At 38.6% G+C, this 13,536-nt stretch overlaps 1 protein-coding gene across 3 annotated transcripts in view; it reads left to right on the top strand.

The window, feature by feature from the left end:
* Nucleotides 1–13,536, top strand: part of LOC123520856 (PSME3-interacting protein-like) — a 60,832-nt gene that overhangs the window by 24,982 nt on the left and 22,314 nt on the right. For all 3 annotated transcript variants that reach the window (XM_045283497.1, XM_045283499.1, XM_045283498.1), the window contains exon 3: nucleotides 5,260–5,385. In XM_045283497.1, coding sequence (XP_045139432.1) covers nucleotides 5,260–5,385 — 126 coding nt within the window. The remainder of the gene's footprint in view (nucleotides 1–5,259; nucleotides 5,386–13,536) is intronic.

A 13,536-nucleotide genomic window follows, 5' to 3' on the forward strand; every position in this document is an offset into this window, starting at 1 on the left:
ACCTTGCTGCAACATCTTGTCCCCTGCACCTTGTTGGTGATCTCACCCACTGTGCCATCAAGTTATTTGTTGCTACCTTTAACAATTCTTCTGCCCACTCACCACCATTCACCACTTCGTAGTCTTCCCACACTATTTCTTTGCAATTAAAGTCTCCAACTATCATCACTCTATCCTTTCTGTTGAGTTCTTGCTTCATTCTGTCTAGAGTATTTCTCATCACCATTTGGTACTGTTCATATTCCCAAGCACTGGTTCTGGGTGGTATGTATACTGTTATAATATTAATGTCCCTCTTGCCATCTGTTATAAGCATACTTATCACTTCCTCATTTCTCTTACTGTAGTTCACCTCCTTCACTATCAGATCTTCCTTAGTAAGAACCATTATACCACCACCTTTATTTTTCTATCATTTCTCCATACTTTGTAGTGTTTTACAACAAACCAGTCTAGCTTTATTTCGGGCCTTACCTTTGTTTCCACTATACACATTATGTCTTAGGTAATCCATACATTCTAGCCTCCTAGACAGAAATCCATCTATATTCATGTAAGTCACTTGTATTCCATTCCTAGTCTCTTTCTTTCATGTAATGTCTATTCCGTCTGTTTTATCCACCACTTCTTTAGCCTCCCATTTCTCATCCTCCAAAAAAACTTGGTCTTTTCCTCCTCTGTTCTTTCGTCATTCCTCTTTTTCACTTCAGTTACAAGCTCTTTCATTTTCATTCACTCATCCTGTGACATATTTCTTCTTATGTAAATTGTTTTGGTTTCCTCAGAGTCCTTAAGTTTCCAAGCCCTCCTCAACAAGGCCTCAGCTGCCACCTGAGACTTTAATTTAAATTTTAATGGTCTATTCTTGCCTTCCTCAAAAGCTCCCAATCTCACACTTTCTTCTACCTCAGCATATAGGTTCTCTTCCTCCACAGAGATCTTATTCAGTAAAGACTTAATCCTGTCATTTTCCTTATTCCTCCCATCCTGCCAGTTTCTGTTAGTTTCCTCCCTCAATCCTGTTATGATCACACGTTTTTTCTTTTCAGCAATATCTCTCACCACATACTCATTTTCCTTTAGTGCCTTTACCATTTCACTCTGCGTAATCACTTTATTTTCCTCTTCCTGCTTTTTCACTATCTCCCTAAAGGACCTTTGTACCTCCTGATGTTCATGGTTCACTTCTTTCATTCTGGCATCAATTCTTCCTTAAGTCCCCTTCGGATATTTTCATCTCCATTTCTAGGAGTTTAGCCTTCATCTCTTCACATTGTTTCCTTAGTTGTTGGTTTTCCTTCTCCATCTCTACTTTTTCCTTCAATAGCTCTTTATTCGCTATCGTTAACAAATAGATCTCTTTTTTGAACGAATCATTCTCGACTATAACTCTATTCAGTTTTTCTTCTATGGACAAAATGTTTAGGAACTTACTTTCCAGTGCCTGGATTCTTGCATCCATATCTAATTTCTCCAGTCCTCTTGGAGTAGTTACAAAACCTTCAAAATCTTTGGGTTGCCTAGGGGTAGCTGCCATGTTTGCTATCGTCAGCTGATTACGGCCAAAACAATCACCGCCCACACTCACCTCTCAGGGACCACTCTCCATATCCCTCACTTTCAACACTATGCGACAGTAGGACATCAACAGGACACTAACTCAGAGGTACCCGGGCCCTGTAACACCATGGGTATTTTCACTTCTTCCCGTCCGCAGCCGGAGACGAGCAGTCCTTTCTCAACGACGGTGTGTGTGTGTGTGTGTGTGTGTGTGTGTGTGTGTGTGTGTGTGTGTGTGTGTGTGTGTGTGTATTTACCTAGTTGTAGTTTTACAGGGCCTGGGCTTTACGCTCATGTGGCCCCATCTCCATATCTACACTTATCCAATTTTTCTTTAAAGCTATGCACACTCTTTGCTGACACCACTTCCTCACTCAAACTGTTCCAAGTCTCAACACATCTTTGTGGGAAACTATATTTTTTAACATCTCTTAGACATCTTCCCTTCCTCAGTTTTTTACTATGCGGTCTTGTGCTTCTAATGTCATATTCTTCTCTCAGAATCAGTTTCTCATTATCCACTTGATCCATTCCGTTAATCAATTTATAAACTTGTATCAAATCTCCCTCTCTTCTCTGTTCCAGGGTTGGTAGATCCATAGCCTTTAGTCTCTCCTATGTCATCCCTTCAAATTCTGGAACCATTCTTGTAGCCATTTTTTGTAGTCTCTCCAACTTCCTTATGTGTTTCTTTTTTATGGGGTGTTCACACAACTCCAATCTGGGTCTTATTATAGTACTTATCAATTTCTTCATCCTTTCTTTGTCCATATAGTGAAATGCTAATCCAATATTCTTTAGCAAATTATGTCTCTGAAAATTCTATCAATGTGGCTTACCGGTTGATTGTTTTCTTCCATTGTCACTCCCAAGTCCTTTTCCTTTTTTACTTTTTCTAGTTCTACTCCATCTCCCATCTTATAGATTTCCACTGGTCATCTTTCACTCTTTCACATTTCCATGACATGGCTTTTGTCCACATTGAATTCCATCTCCCATTTTTTACTCCATTTCCAGATCTTGTTTAAGTCTTCCTGCAGTATTTCACAATCCTCTTTTTGCTTTATAACTCTGCACAGTTTTGCATCGTCTGCAAACAGATTTATGTAGCTGTTCACTCTCTCTGGCATGTCATTTATATATATGAGAAAAAGTATTGGTGCCAATACTGACCCCTGTGGCACTCCACTTTCTACTGGTCTCCACTTGGACTTCATATCTTTAACTACCGTCCTTCTTTCTTTCCCCCTCAAATAATTTTCCATCCATCTCAATGTGCTTCCTTTTAAGCCACCCTTCTTTTCTAACTTCCACAGTAATCTTTCATGTGGCACTTTATCAAACGCCTATTTGAAATCCAAATAAATACAGTCAATCCATCCATCTCTCTCTCTTGTACTTTATCAACTATTCTAGAGTAGTAACTCAATAAATTTGTTACACACGACAGACCTTTTCTAAAACCAAATTGGCTATTTGATCATAATTTCTTGTCTTCAAGGAACTTGATCCATTGTTTCTTTATTACTCTTTCACATCTTGCATATTACATTAGTTAGTGATACTGGTCTGTAATTTAAAGGTTCTTTCTTCCTTCCTTTCTTATATATGGGAACCACCTCAGCTCTTTTCCATTCTACTGGTACTGTTCCATTTTCTATTGAGCATTTTATGATGTTGTATATAGGACTTGCTAGTTCTTCCTTACATTCTTTTAATATTCTGCCTGAGACTTCATCCAGTCCCATTGCCTTGTCTTCATCTAATTCCGTCATCAACTCTTTTATTTCAAGCTTGGTTACTTTAACCTCTTTCATATAGAGTCTCTATTACCCTGTAGTCTTTCAAATTTGGATTCCTTAGTAAAGACCTAATGAAATTTACTATTTAACAGTTCTGCCATACTTTTTGGGTCTTCCACCATCCCGTTCTCTCCTTTTAATCTTTCTCTTGTTTCTATTGTGTGTGTGTGTGTGTGTGTGTGTGTTTGTAATTCACCTCGGTCGCTTGCTGGTCACCCAGCCAGTCTTCCCCATTACGGAGCGAAGTCAGAGCTCATAGACCAATCTTCAAGTAGGACTGAGACCAAATCACACACAACACACACCGGGAAAGCGAGGCCACAACCTCTCGAGTTACATCCCGTACCTATTTACTGCTAGGTGAACAGGGGCTACACATTAAGAGGCTTGCCTATTTGCCTCGCCGCCATCGACTCGAACCCGGCTCTCTCGATTCTGAGTCGAGCGTGCTAACCACTACACTACGTGGTGTGTGTGTGTGTGTGTGTGCGTGCATGTGTGCGGTTGGGTGGGCTGGTGGGCAGGTAGATGGGTGGTGTGTATTTATATATAAACAGGCATACTACAGTCTGCTGTGTGTGCATAAGTTAAGGTTTACCAGTTTTATCATGGTTTGCTTGTTATCTATAGAATTTTAATTCTTCTGACTGGTAGACTACAAATAACAGTTCTGGTTATAAGACAGCTGTATATTCATAGATGTAATCAAAGACATTTATTTGAATACAGTGGCATATATTGCTTCTCAATTTCTGCTCTGCCATCTTTAACCCACAATTTTAGAAAGAATATTGCAAATGATTCAGATGCTAAAGTAATAGAATTATCACCCAATGGCTCCCAGGCTAAGTACTCAAGAACACTCATATTTCAGTTCAAGAAAGACAGAGAGAGAGATAATAACATTATTCCTAGTGGGTGTGTGCTTCATCCGACCAGATGTTCTGCGCACTGTTGGTGTATTTCGCTCACGTGGTAACATTGCACTGGAAATGTTGCTGAAATGTGTACGTATTTAGCAACCCAGATTGTTGGAAAGCATTATCCAAACAAAATTCATGAGGGGATTGGGCGGTAAGCTACTCAACGTGGGGATGGTGATTATGGAGACGTTTAGCAGTATTTATAAGTGACGTCATGGATTTTCCGCCTGTGGACAAAACATTGGAACCCATAACACTCAGTATGACTTATTATTTCCTTATAGGTTGTTCAAACTGGACAAATGAGGGTCTGTCTACATGTCTTTTTTCACGGTCAGAAAATATGATACTAATAGATTAATAAAGATTGGCTATTTCCTTATGTGGACCGTGTGCTATCTAGATCGCAGGGTAAATGTTTGTTCGTGTTATTTTTGACAACTTTTAATTTGTCCTAACATCATTAATCTAACTTGTGTAAACTAACTGAATATAAACTAATCTAATCAAACAAAACTAACCTAACCTAATTGAATAACTAATAATAATAATAACAATAATGATAATAATAATAATTAATAATAATGATAATAATTATAATAATAATAATAATAATAATAATAATAATAATGTCAAACTTTAAAGAAAACACACATACGACTGTGGGCTACAATCTTATAGACTGGTTTACAATGCACTGTTTTCAGTATCAATAGTACTCGTAGTATCGGTATCGGTATTGGTAGTGGTACCAGTATTGGTCATATTTTGTGGTATTGGTATCGGTATCAGTCAAAATTCTGGTATCGGTATATCTCTAGTTTTAGGCAGGTTTCTGCTCCTGACTATGCTGATGCACTACCACTATACTGTGAGATGAGGCCATGAGCTTAAGATCAACTAACCCATGTCTAACTGGTGTTCACATGAATCCCTTCTCCAGATCAGCCTTCATGATCTCTTTCTTTTCTCAGGTTCAAAAATATGGTGCGTGGCCTGGAGGATGATGAGGTGGACTTCCTAGAATTAGTCGACCGCTCCAAGTTGCAAGAAGAGATCAGAGTGCGTACTGAGGAGAACACTGCCATTGCTGAGTACAGGTGTGTGTGTGTGTGTGTGTGTGTGTGATAGGTATTATCTAGATCTGGCTCCTTTATCTGATGTGGCATCATAACACACTACTTAGTCTACCTTTCATGCTTATATTGTGACAAATCACACTTAACCCTCAGCTATCACGCCTAATTGGGGCCGCAATAGCCGCGCCATAGCCGAAAACGCGATAGCCGAATTGAACAACTAATGGTGAAAACTGTTATTGGTGCCGCAACCACAAATTTTACTCCTAATATCCCTCATTTTTAACTTTTTTTAATCACTGTATAATCCATTGGTACCAATTAAAACATGTCAAGGTTATAACATAAAAAAAATTACATCAGCTCATTGTATTTACTGTACCTTTTTGTATTCATAAACAACATTTCACAGCTAGGGTTCTGTCTTGTCTCATTGGTTTACATTCAGCGATGGTAGGAGGACGGCATGGAGGGTTGGTGGCCTTTGTAAGCACAAAAAATGGTAGAATCTATCACTGTTTAGTGGGGAGGACGCGCACTTAGAGACTGTGTTTCATCTTGGCGGGAAGGCAGTTTTGGCCAATGAGCGCTCAGATATCCCATGACGTCATGGCTGGGCGCGCGATAGCAGGCATCTGAGGTCACGATAATGAAATTTTAGCAGCTTTTCATGGGTGCGTAATAGCAATAAAACATGATGGCTGAAGTCGCGATAGTCAAGGGTTGACTGTATTCTCCACACTGGTTTAAATAAATGGTTATAATCATGACATTTTAAGGGGATATCCTCAATTCTAGTTGTTATGGTTTCAAATACAGTAGTACCTCGAGATACGAATGCCCCAACATACAATTTTTTTTATATATGACGAAAAATTTCATATAATCTACGCCTCGAAATACAAAGATATTTTAAAGATACGAAGAGCCATCGGTAGGTGGCACAGTGATCACTCGGCTACCTGCGTTGTGTATCGTTATTTATCCTTTGTGCATGTGTGTCTGTGCTCCTTGGTAGTGTGTATTTTTTCTTAAGTTTTGTGAACTCAAGACCTCATGATCATGGTTCCCAAAAGTGAAAATAAGGAGGCTGAAAAGGAGAAACTTATGAAGAGTCTCACAATGGATATGAAACACAAGATAATTGCAAAATATGAACGTGATGTGCGTATCTGTGACTAGTAGTAACTGTTAAGTCAAACCATTGCTGGTGTATCATTCTGAGAACCCCAGGGCCTTTAAAGCACATAAGGTGTTAAAAGAGAAATTCCAGGTCATGTGGCGTGCCATTAGTAAAGCATGGGTAACTCGCCAATTCCTCCTTTGTACTACATATACGAAGTTCTGTCACAGCATCGGTAAATACGAATGTATGTTTAACCCCTATAATTCAGGGAAATTGGGAGTTTTCGCTCATGTTAATCAGCTGGTTTGGTGACAAACGCACAAAATAGCCTGCATTCACATACTGATTACACTTAGAAATTCAATAAACAAGTGAGTACAAATGGTGTTCTGCCCACAAGTAACTCTTCCTCTTTGCAATGCAAAAAAAACAGAAGTCTCTAGATGCTATGGTTACCAAAATGTTACAGGTTGAAGGTGGTATCATTGGGGGACGTGGCCTTGCGTCCAATCGGGTTCAGCAGCCTTGGCTAGACTGATAGAAAACGGGCCCCTTGTATCTCTCTCTCTCTCTCTCTCTCTCTCTCTCTCTCTCTCTCTCTCTCTCTCTCTCTCTCTCTCTCTCTCTCTCTCTCTCTCCTGTTCTGATACCACTCTCATTCCAAAGTTGTCTCCCCGCAACATGGTGAGAGACCAGAGGTGTAGAAGTAAGGCACGCAGGAGAGGCGGCGGAATTGGACACCGTGAAATCACTGTCGCTCCCACCATTGTGGGAGTTGGCGACACAGTGAAGTATAGCATATGTTTACTCCGGATTAATGTTGCCAGCTCACAAGCAAGGAAGACGGGAAGAAAATGGCCCAAAAACGCCTAAACGTCTATCGACGTGCCCCGAGTCTTGCATGATGAACTTCTATCGATGTGTCTCTTGGAAAGGGAAGAATTAAAAGCTTTTTGTCTTATCAACTCCTCTCCTCTTTAGCTTCTTTCTCACTGTCATAATGTTACATCTCTTGCTATCTTTTACTGTTATTTTCATGCCATCTGGTCTTCTGATTTTGCTAATTGCATGGCTCCCCTCCTCCTGCAGCCTTGCTGCAAAAATTTTTTCTTTTTCTCACCACTATTATGTACACCTCTAATGCAATAGTTGACCACACTTCTCTCAATCATTCATCCTTTTCTCTGGTAAACTCTGGAACTGCCTGCCTACTTCTTTATTTCCATCTACGTATGACTTGAACTCATTTAAGTGGAAGATTTCAAGAGTATAGGAAGCGGTGGCATTGTGGATAAGGTGGTGAGCGTGGGGTCGGGCAGACGTCCACACACTGCTTTGAAACTATGCCATTTGTTGAGTTGTTTAATGTTACCTACATGTCACCATGATACCTAGGTTTTAGGTGGTTACACCAAAGATGCACTTGGGTGGTGATATGGGCCCTAATATGGGTACCACTATAAAAAAAAATTGCCTGCGCCAGTAATGGGTGGAAGCTGAACTGCGCTTCCCACATATACTCTTCAAGTATGCATACAGGTGCTATAGGCCATAACATAAAAAAAAAATAAATAAATAAAAAAAATCTTATGGCTAATTCTCTTGACCCTGTTTGGTGACTGGCATCTCAGTGGGCCTTTTTTGTTTCATAATTTTTGTTACCGTCATACATAAAGAAACTTGAAACCATACCAGTTTTTTTTTTATTTATACAATATACTTTCATAAAATGATAAATAAAATGTTCTACAAATATATCAGTTGAAAATAAAAAAAAAATTAAAAATAGAATGAAAATAATTGCATAAGAAAAATATATATTTATCAGATATCAGTGAAGTTTACTATACACCCTTCCATTCTCATTAATATAATAACAAGCAGTGATGAGAAAAGGAAAATTTGCCATTAGTAATAATGAAAAAAATTTTTGGTCAAGGATATCCTCTTAAGTAGATTTGTGTATTGTTTTGATGTCTCAAGTTTGGGGGACTGCAAAGAAAAAGCTGGCAAAATACAATTATTGTAGTAAATAATGTATGGAAGAGTCGGGAATGAAAAGATTAAAAGTTAGAGGTTGTGGTGAAAGGAGAAGAAAAAAGATCAAATGATGGCTCCAGCCCACTTAAAAATGTTAAAAATGATCGCAAGCACTGCTATGTAGTGTATATTAATATACGTATGCTTAATTATGCTACATTACTTACTCATCTGTTATTATGCATACAGATAACTCTTGATTTACGCAATAGATGTGTTCCAAGAGGCATAGCGTATATCAAAATTCAGGTAAAACAAACACGTAATTCTCATAAGAAACAATAGATCATAGGGGGGATGCGGGATGTGGTCCAAAAAAATTTGTACAAAATACTCTATTTATTTGGCTAAATTAACATGTTTTTATTATTTACCATTCTAAATACTTGGGAAAAGCAAGAAATAATAAGAGAAAGCAAAAAATAATAAGAGAAAATAACAAAACAAAGAATACGTAAACATAACACTCACTGTGTCACTGCCTTCACCACTCACACCACAGTCAGTCACCTTCCTCTGAGCTTTTCCACTTTATCATGAGCTTTTCCACTTTATCAGAAATCCACTTATCAAAAGTAACCCCACATGCAGAAGATGATGAAGGACATTTTGGGGCCATTTTGGTGAATTATAGGCAAATTGAAGAGATTCCGTCTGTACTCAGTGCTCGCAGACTGCAAATGAGGTATGAGAAGAGGAAGGAGCAGCGGAGCTCCCACCTATCGGCCAGCTGCGGAACTCTCTGGCGCACAGTTTGAAATTGCGTCTGGCACTCAGTTTGAAATTGTGGTTGGGCCAGATCACATATAAGCAAACCGATCGCGTAAATGAAATAAATCATAATATTTTTTGGGTCGTGTAATAACAAAAACGCGTAAATCGAGTTACCTGTATTTCAAAATTTTGTATGTTCTTCCACATAATCGAGATCTTCATTGACTCCATATTTATAAGTTGTTTCAGCCTCATCACTGTCGAGTGCTACCAAAATTAGGGAACTAGCATTTTAAAGTTTTTTTTTTTTTTTTTTTTTTTTTTTTTTCCCTTGGTTGGTTTCCCTCTTGCATAAAAAAAAATATATATTTATATTTTCCTTCTTTGCCTTCCCCAGTGAATGGCAATAAGTTTTTTGAGTTTTTGTAGAGAACTGCGAGTAATTTTCTTTATCTTAGTCTTGTAATGTCCTTTGTCTTCTCTAATGTTTTTTCAGTTTAAATGTGTGTGTGCATTTACCTAGTTGTATTTACCTAGTTGTAGTTTTACAGGGCCTGGGCTTTATGCTTGTGTGGCCCCGTCTCCATATCTACACTTATCCAATCTTACTTTAAAAGTATGCACACTCGTTGCAGACACTACTTCTTCATCTAAACTGTTCCACGTCTCAATACATTTCTGCGGGAAACTATATTTTTTAATATCTCTCAGACATCTTCCTTTTCTCAGCTTTTTACTATGCGATCTTGTGCTTCGGATGTCATATTCTTCTCTCAGGATCAGTTTCTCATTATCCACTGGGTCCATTCCGTTGATCAAATTATAAACTTGTATCAGGTCTCCTCTCTCTCTTCTTTGTTCCAGGGTTGGTAGATCCATAGCCTTTAGTCTCTCCTCATATGTCATCCCTTCAAATTCTGGAACCATTCTTGTAGCTATTTTTTTTGTAGCCTCTCCAATTTCCTTAAGTGTTTTTTTTTATGAGGGGTCCACACTACTCCTGCATATTCCAATCTGGGTCTTATTATAGTACTTATCAATTTCTTCATCATTTCTTTGTCCATGTAGTGAAATGCAGGATTTATTTATTTAATTTTGGGGGATTTTAAATTTTGGTATTATATTTGTCTCTCCGAAACCTTCAGACCCTAAATTACCAGATGGTGTGGTTTATATTTGGCTAATTAAATACCCTTCCCATCAGCAAGCCTTTTTCAAATGTCTCATGTGGTTGCGTCATAGCTTGACTCATGCCCTTCACAGTACATGGCCAAGCGTCAGAAATACTTACAGGCATAAATTGACAAGGATTAGAATCAGAAACTTCAAGAAGAGAAGATAACAAGAAACAAATAAATAAACATATCATAGGGAGGCAGCTGGACCTTGAATCCTCGCCTCCCTTTGCCCCTCCATCACTCGTTATCTCCCCCCCCTCCAAGACACTTGCCTCACCCCATGCCTTACTGTCATCCTTCTCCACCATCTCTCTACATCATAGGACTGCTATTATCTTTTCAAACACTGTTTTTTCTCACTACCTTTGTCATCACAACTATGCATCACATAATTTTCACAATAACATTATTACAAGAGATTATGTTGAGACAGAGGCCTAAAGCTGGACCAGACGAGTAATAAATACTTCACTGTATCATTATTTCACTTCAACACACTAATAACAACTCGGGGAGTATACAGTTCAATAGTAAAACTGCAGATTGCCGTGACACTGTTGATGGTGCCTTCCCAACGTACGAGTGAATAATATTATCTAGAGAAGCAGGGATCTGATGCATTATCATCTTATCATGCTCCAGGAAGTCACTATTGTATACACAATCATGTGTGAAAATTTCATGTCAATTAGATAAATACAAATAACAAAATAGGACAAAATTATGAAAATTTTTAGGAGCGAATATCTCGAAAAGTGGCTTTTTACACCAAAAATTTTCACAAAATTGGTCTAAACTTTTGTTTGGTATCATTTCAAACTACAACAAAATTGCAATTTTTAGTTGGAATTAGGTTTTTGATAATGTCAGTAGAAAAAAAAAAAAAAAAAAAAAAACTTGGCAGGCAGTTCAACTTGGACTTTAGTCCATGGGGTGGTCAGAGTCCGACTTATCGTGAAATCTGAGTTACCGGGATCTAAGTCTAAGCTTCAACAGTATAGTTACTATGCTCCAGCTTGATTAGATGTCTCTTACCACAGTCCTCATTTCTCTTCCCATAAGTAGTTCCTCATACAGCATAAGATATTTGCTTGTATTCCTCCAATGTGTTCTATTTTCCATAAATCTTTTTTTATGTAAGAATAGAAAGCTTATCAAGGGGGAAAAAAAAAAGGCTTACTTAGTTGCAGGTCAAAACAGTTAGCCAAAAGAAAAGGATATACGTCTTGAAACCTCCCTCTTAAATGAAGTTAAGTCATTTGAAGTTGGAATTATAGAAGCAGGCAGGGAGTTTGAGCTTACTAGGGAAAGGTATGAATGATTGAGAGTACTGATTAACTCTTGCAATTAGGGTTGGACAGAATAGGGGTGAAAGGAAGAAGAAAGCCTTGTGCGTTGAGACCGCAGGAGAAGGGGAGGCATATAGTTAGCAAGATGAAAAGAGCAATTAGCATGAAAAAAGTGGTAGAAGATAGCAAGAGATGCAACATTCCAGCGGTGAGAAAGAGGCTGAAGAGTCACTCAGAGGCGGGGAGTTGATGAGATGAAAAACTTTTGATTCCACCCTATCTAATAAAATTATGTGAGGAGAACCCTCCATGCATGCAAAGAGTAATCCATATTGACAGATAAAGCCCTTGTGCAGAGTTAGCAGTTGGAGAGGTTAGAATAATTGGCGTAGCCACCTCAGAATGCCCAACTTCATAGAAGCTGTTTTAGCAAGAGATGAGATGTAAAGTTTCTAGTCTAGATTATAAGTAATGGACGGACCAGGATATTCAGTGTAAGAGAGGGAGAGACAGTCGAGTGTCATTGAAGAAGAGGGGATAGTTGTCTGGAAGAATGCATCAAGTTGATAGATGGAGGAATTGTGATTTTTGAGGCATCAAAGACTACTAAGTTTTCTCTGCCCCAATCAGAAATCTTAGAAAGATCAGAAGTCAGTCTTCCTGTGGTATCCCTGCAGGAACTGTTAACTTCCTGAAGGGTTGGTCATCTCTGAAAAGACATGGAAAGGTATAGGGTGGTATCATCAACCTAAGAGTGGATAGAGTAAGAAGTTTGGTTAGAAAGATCATTAGTAAAGAATAGGAAGAGAGTGGGTGACAGGACAGAACCCTGAGGAACACCACTGTTAATGGATTTAGAAGAACGGTGGCTGTCTAATACAGCAGCAATAAAATGGTCGAAGAGGAAACTTGAGATAAAGTTACAAAGAGAAGGATAGAAACTGTAGGAGGGTAGTTTTGAGGTCAAAGCTTTGTGTCAGATTCCATCAAAGGCTTTTGATATGTCTAAGGCAACACCAAAAGTTTCACCGAAATCACTAAAATAGCATTACCAGGACTCTGTAAGGAAAGCCAGAAGAATACCAGTAGAGCGACCTTAATGATCAGATAAAAGATTGTGAAGTGACATGTTTTAAGAATCTTCCTATTGAGAATAGATTCAAAGACTTTAGACAAACAAGAGATTAAAGCTATAGGGCAGTAGTTTTAGGAATTAGAACAGTCATCCTTTTTAGGAAAAGGCTGAATGTAGGCAAACTTCCAGCAAGAAGGAAATCAATAGACAGAGTTGGAACAGTTTGGCCAGGCAAGGTGCAAACATGGAAGCACAGTTTTTGAGAACAATGGAAGGACCCCATCAGGTTCATAAGCCTTCCAAAGGTTTAGGCCAAGGAGGGGATGGAAAACATCATTACAAAGAATTCAAGGCATGAAATAGTTAGAGGGAGGAGGAGAGGGAAGGACAAGCAAAAGTTTGAGAGAAGACTTCAGCTTTAGAGACAGATGTGATGGCAGTGGTGCCATCATGATGAAATAAAGGAAGGAAAGATGAAAAACTAAAGTTATTGGAGATGTTTTGGCCAGATGCCATAAGTCATGAGGGGAGTTGCATTTTGAAAAATTTTGACATTTTCTATTGATAAAGGTTATGTTTGGCAAGTTTAAGAACAGACTTTGCATGATTCCGGGTAAAGATATAAAGTGCATGAGATTCAGGTAATGGAAGGCTCAAGTACCTTTTGTGGGCAACCTCTTTATTGTGTATAGCATGAGAACAGACTGGTTAAGCCTATGTTTAGAAGGTTTAGGTTAAGAAAAGAGTGAG

Source organism: Portunus trituberculatus, chromosome 47 (assembly GCF_017591435.1).
Source record: "Portunus trituberculatus isolate SZX2019 chromosome 47, ASM1759143v1, whole genome shotgun sequence".
NCBI lineage: Eukaryota > Metazoa > Arthropoda > Malacostraca > Decapoda > Portunidae > Portunus > Portunus trituberculatus.